Source organism: Malurus melanocephalus, unplaced genomic scaffold (genome assembly GCF_030028575.1).
Source record: "Malurus melanocephalus ecotype Western Australia unplaced genomic scaffold, MMel_1.1 scaffold_86, whole genome shotgun sequence".
In the NCBI taxonomy this organism is placed as follows: Eukaryota; Metazoa; Chordata; class Aves; order Passeriformes; family Maluridae; genus Malurus; species Malurus melanocephalus.
In genome coordinates, this window is record NW_026623318.1 from 1353783 (window position 1) to 1358899 (window position 5117).

At 68.5% G+C, this 5117-nt stretch overlaps 1 protein-coding gene across 1 annotated transcript in view; it reads right to left on the reverse strand.

Annotated features, from left to right (window-relative positions):
- NACAD (NAC alpha domain containing) overlaps positions 1-2902 on the reverse strand; it is a 5614-nt gene extending 2712 nt beyond the window's left edge. Inside the window, exon 1 of the mRNA XM_057367966.1 lies at positions 69-2902. Coding sequence (XP_057223949.1) covers positions 69-2901 — 2833 coding nt within the window. The 5' untranslated portion in view covers position 2902. The remainder of the gene's footprint in view (positions 1-68) is intronic.
- Positions 2903-5117: the final 2215 nt, after the last annotated feature.

Consider the following 5117-nt stretch of genomic DNA (forward strand, 5'->3'; position numbering starts at 1 on the left):
CAGGTCCCCCGGGGCCCTCTGGAGCGGGGCGGTGACACCCGGCCCGGCCCCGTGCCCCGAGAAGGCACCGGCTGGTGGGAGAGGCTCGGGGGGGGCCGGGGGGATCCCCACAAACACCTCYCGCTCCGAGGCCGTGAACTGCGGCGAGGGGGGCGTGGGGGGCGCATCCTCATCCTCCTCTCTCTCCTCCTCGGGCTGTCCGGTGGGCCCGGTGGGGCGCGGCGGGGCCTGTGCAGAGCTGGAGTCACTGCGGGAGCGCCACGTGTCCCGCAGCTCCGGGGGGTGAGGGGACGAGGCGCTGGCCACGTCCCCCCACTCCTCGGGGACTGTGTCCCCAGGGGGCTGCAACAGCGTCCCCTGTGCCTGGGGACACGGCGGAGCAGCTGGGGACTCGGGGGATGGGGCCACCCCGGCTGCCAGCACCACGGGGGACATGGTTCGGGGAAGGGGACACAGGGCAGGGACAGCGGCTAGGGGGCTGGGGGTCACCGGGTCGGTGGCCACGGTGTCCATCGGGCTGGGGATCACTGGGTCGGTGGTCACGGTGGCCATCTCATCCCCGGGGGTTGGTGTCACCGATGTCACTGTTTTGGTATCTGTGGTGTCCATCACACTTGGGGTCACTGGGGTGGTGTCTGTGGTGTCTTTCAGGGCGGGTGTCACCGATGTCACCAGACTGATGGCTGCAGTGTCCCTCTCATCCAGGGGGGTTGGTGTCACTGATGTCACCAGGTCAGTGGCCATGGTGGCCATCAGGGTGGGTGTCACTGATGACACCAACTCAGATGCCACAGCATCCTTCAGGATGGATGTCACTGGTGTCACCACGACAGTGTCCACAACTTCCATCTTGTCCAGCAGGCTAGGTGTCACCGGTGTCACCAGGTCAGTGGCCATGATGTCCAGCTCATGTGGTGAGCTTGGTGTCACTGGTGTCACCAGGCTGTTGACCATAGTGTCTGGCTCATCTGGGGGGCTGGGTGTCAGCACTGATGTTGATGTTGCTGGTGTCACCAGGTCAGTGGCCATGGTGGCCACGGTGTCCAGTTCATCTGGTGGGCTCGGTGTCACCGGTGTCACTACATCAGTGGCTGCAGTGTCTGACGGGCTGGGTGCCACCAGGCTGGTGGCTGTGCTGTCCATCAGGCTGGATGTCACCAGATCAGTGTCTGCAGTGTCCAGCTCATCCAGTGGGGTTGGTGTCCCTGGTGTCACCATGTCAGTGGCCGCAGTGTCCAGTTCATCAGGCGGGCTGGGTATCACTGGGCTGGTGGCTGCAGTGTCCATCTCATCCAGTGGCGCTGATATCACTGGTGTCACCAGGTCAGTGTCCCCAGTGTCCATCAAGCTGGGTGTCAATGGCATCACCACATCTGTGGCCACACTATCCATCTCATCCAGAGGGGTTGGTGTCACCGATGTCCCCAAGCCGGTGGCTGCAGAGTCCAGCTCGCTGTGGCCATCAAGGCTCCCTGCTGTGCCAGTGCTGAGCTCAAGGTCATTGTCACCATCACTGTCACGCCCAGGGCCGTCCTGAGGCTCCCCATTGGCCCCACCCAGCTGGTGGCTCTGGGGRTCCCCAGCACAGAGCCCGGGGGGCTGTGGGACATGCCCCATCACTGCCAGCTCTGGGCAAGGTCCCTGTCCCAGCGCTGCTCCAGAGACTTCTGTCGCTGCCATCTCCTCGGGGGGCTCCGGCGGGTGCCACCCCCCCGTGACGGTGACAGAGGCGTTGCCGTCCAGTTCTGCGTCCCCTCCAGGGAGTGCAAGCAGTGTTCCCAAGGATCCGGGAGCTGTGTCCTGGGCGGGGGGGCGACACGGGGACCCGGCATGGAGATGGAGCTCTACGCCAGCAGGGCCGCAGGGCACCGGCGGGGTCCCCGGTGGCGTGCCCGGGTTCCGCGCGTGCCTCTCGGTGCCGTAGAGCCGCTCGTCCTCGTCCCCGTCGTAGGCGGCCGAGTCCGAGGAGGCGTCGGTGTCATCGCGGAAGGCAAAGGCCTCGTCCCCCCCCTCGGGGATGGAGCTCTCGGACAGCGAGTGCAGGAAGGACGCCGAGGTGCTGCCTTCGTCCTCCTCCTCCTCCCCGGTGGGGGCCCGGGGCGAAATCTCCACTGCCTCTGCCTCGAAGAGGAGGCTGACGCGGAGCGGGAGCAGCGCCGCCGGGATCAGCCTCGAGCCCCTGCCCTCATCCTCATCTTCCTCCTCCGGCGTCTGCCCGTCCTCATCATCATCATCATCATCCGCTAAGCCCAGCGGGGCGAAGGAACCGTCATCATCATCATCGTCATCATCATCATCATCATCATCCTCCTCCTCGGGGGACAGGGGGGGGAAGGCCGGGGGGTCCCCCAGGCCGGGGGGCAGCACCAGGCTCCCCCCCAAACCTTCGGCCTCACCCTCAGCCTCGCCCAGGCCTTCGGCTTCGGCCGCCAGGTTGGGGGAGCAGGACGGGGAGGTGCTGGCGGTGCCCGAGGAGCCCCAGCTGCCGCCCTCGGCCGTCATGTAGGAGCCCGAGGGGGACGTGGGGGGCGAGCACAGCCCCTCGCTGTCCCCGTCCGTCTGCTCCTCCGGGGGGGGCGGCCGCGCTCCCCCYGCCCGCACCGGCGTCGAGGGGGCCGTGAAGAACAGCTCGGGGTCCAGCGAGGGGGGGCGGCCCGGGGGGGGCTCCTTAGGGGGCGCGGGGAAGGGGCAAGGCACGGGGGGTCCTCCCCGCGGCTCGGGCGGGGGGCAGCGCGTCTCCTCCCCCATCACGATGCGGGTGTCCAGCGGGTCCGCGGAAGGGGGGGGCCGGCAGGGAGAGCCGGGGGGGGCGGCGGCGGCGGGGCCGGGGTCACAGCTGGCCCCCTCGGGCGGGGGGCGAGCCTCCTCCTTGGCCGGCATCGGCAGGGGGGTCGCGGGCATCGGCGAGGGGGCTGTGGAGAGAGGGGACACCCCTGAGTGCCACAGCCCCCACTGGGTCACCATGGAGAGAGGGAACAGCCCTGAATGCCAGGGGCCCCCCAGGGTCCCCATGGAGAGAGGGGCCACCCCTGAGTGCCACAGCCCCCCCAGGGTCACCACGGAGAGGGGAGGGACACCMCCACAATGCTAGCCCCACTCCAGGGGCACGCCGTGACGGCGGAAGGGGGGACACCCTAGGCACTGCCTTAGGGACGAGAGGGTGTCACCCCCACCCATCCAGTGGTGGGAAAAGAGGGTGACCCCTGAGCAKCTGGAGGGGGAGRTCYCCCAGGGCTTRGGGACACCGGGGAGGACACCAGCAGCCCCCCGYCCCCAAACCCCTCTCTAAGGGGTGCACAAGATTGCAGCCGCGTCAGGAGGGGACCCCAACCCAGACCCCTCCACACCAAGAGAACCCCTCCAATGGCGGGGTGGGCGCACCGTTCCTTGCAGCCCCTCCCCGGGCTCCCTATGCCCACACCCTGCGCCGAGTTTGGGGGKACTCCACCCTGCACTGCCCCAGAAAACACCCGGCACCGCCCTCCATCACCTGAGTCCCCCGGGCACGGATCCATGGGGCGGGAGCGGTCGCACCGCGATCACCCCCAGCCCCTCCTGCAGCACCAGCCCCCCCTCGACCCCCCGGGCGTTATAACGGGGCCGGGGGGGGGGGGCGGGACCGGCGCGGGGGGAGCCGGGAGGGGGCGGGGCCTCGCGGGGGTATTTACGGGGCAGGTGTCGCCATTCCCCCCATAGTCTGAAATGGTTCAGTCCAGCGCCCCCCTCCCTCGCCACGTGGTGGGGACACATCAAAGGCTCATTGAGGGGCGGTCCTGTCCCCCCTCCCATCTCCGGAGCCCTTTTGGGGGGTGACTCTGCCCTATAATGAGAGGGGGCTACTGGGACCCCCTTAACTCAGCTTTTCCCCGCCCGTGTCCCGTTGTGGCCGCCCCACACCGTGGGGGGTGTTTTGGGGTCCCCTCTGTACACCCTGGAGGGGACACCCTAATCCCCCTTTGCACAAACSGGATCCTCGCCCCCTTTCTGGGAGRCCCCCCCAGGCCCAGCTCTGGGAGGGGGCACTGAGGCACAGGGGGAGGGTGACACTCGGGTGTGTTCCTCCCCTCGTTCCTGCTGTCCCCAGCCCCTCAGGAAGGTGCGGATGACCCCGGGGATCCCTCCCGGCGTCTCCAGCCGCTTCCCCCCGCACGTGACAGTGACCCCTCGGGGACACCGGTATGGGGTGACCTTGGGCTGTGCCTCAGTTTCCCTCCCTGGGGGTGGGATGGTGCTGGGGGCCGTGAGGCTCAGCCCCCCAGTCCCACCAGTACCTCCCCGTCCGGGGGGGACACAACCCGATGCCGACCCCCGCTGGGGCTCCTGAGGGTGAGAGAGGTGACTCCGAAGCGGGGTCCCCGAAGTCCCCCTTGCCCCGCCCCAGGGGAGCCGGGCCGGAGCCCCCCGGTTGTGCCGGGCCCGGAGCCCCGGGCGGTGGCGGAGGCCGAGAGTTGCGGCCGGGCCGCGTCCTCCCGCTCCGTCCTCATCCTCGGGCTCCGTCCTTCATCCCCCGGCTCCATCCTTACCCCTCCTGCTCTGTTCTCCACCGCTCTCTCTCCATTCTCGTCCTCCGGCTCCATCATTGCACCTCTGTCCTTCAGCCCCCACCTCGATCCTCCTTCCCTCCACTCCATCCTCATCCTCCCATCCCGCACCCGTCCCTGCTCCGTCCTTCATCCCCCTGCTCCATCCTCATCCCTTCATCCCCCGGCTCTCCATCACTGCCTTTGGTTCCTCCAGCTCCACCCTGATGGCTCCGGCTTCTTCCTCCCTGCTCCGTCCTTCATCCCACCGGCTCCATCCTCCTGCTCCATCCTCATCCTCCTGCTCCGTCCTTTCCGCTCCGTCCTTCATCCTTCCGGCTCCGTCCTTCATCCCCCTGCTCCATCCTCATCGCCCCGTTCCATTCCCATCCTCGGGCTCCATCCCACCACTCCGTCTTTCATCCCTCCATCGGCACTCCCCATTCCTCCCTTCCATTCTTCATGCTCCATCCTCACCTCTCCGTCCCTCCCGCTCCCTCCTCATCCTCCCTCTCCATCCCCGCGCCCCCCGGGCCTCACCTGCCTCCGCTCCCTCCGGCATCCCGTTCTCCTTCTCCGGTCCGCCCCCCCGGCGGA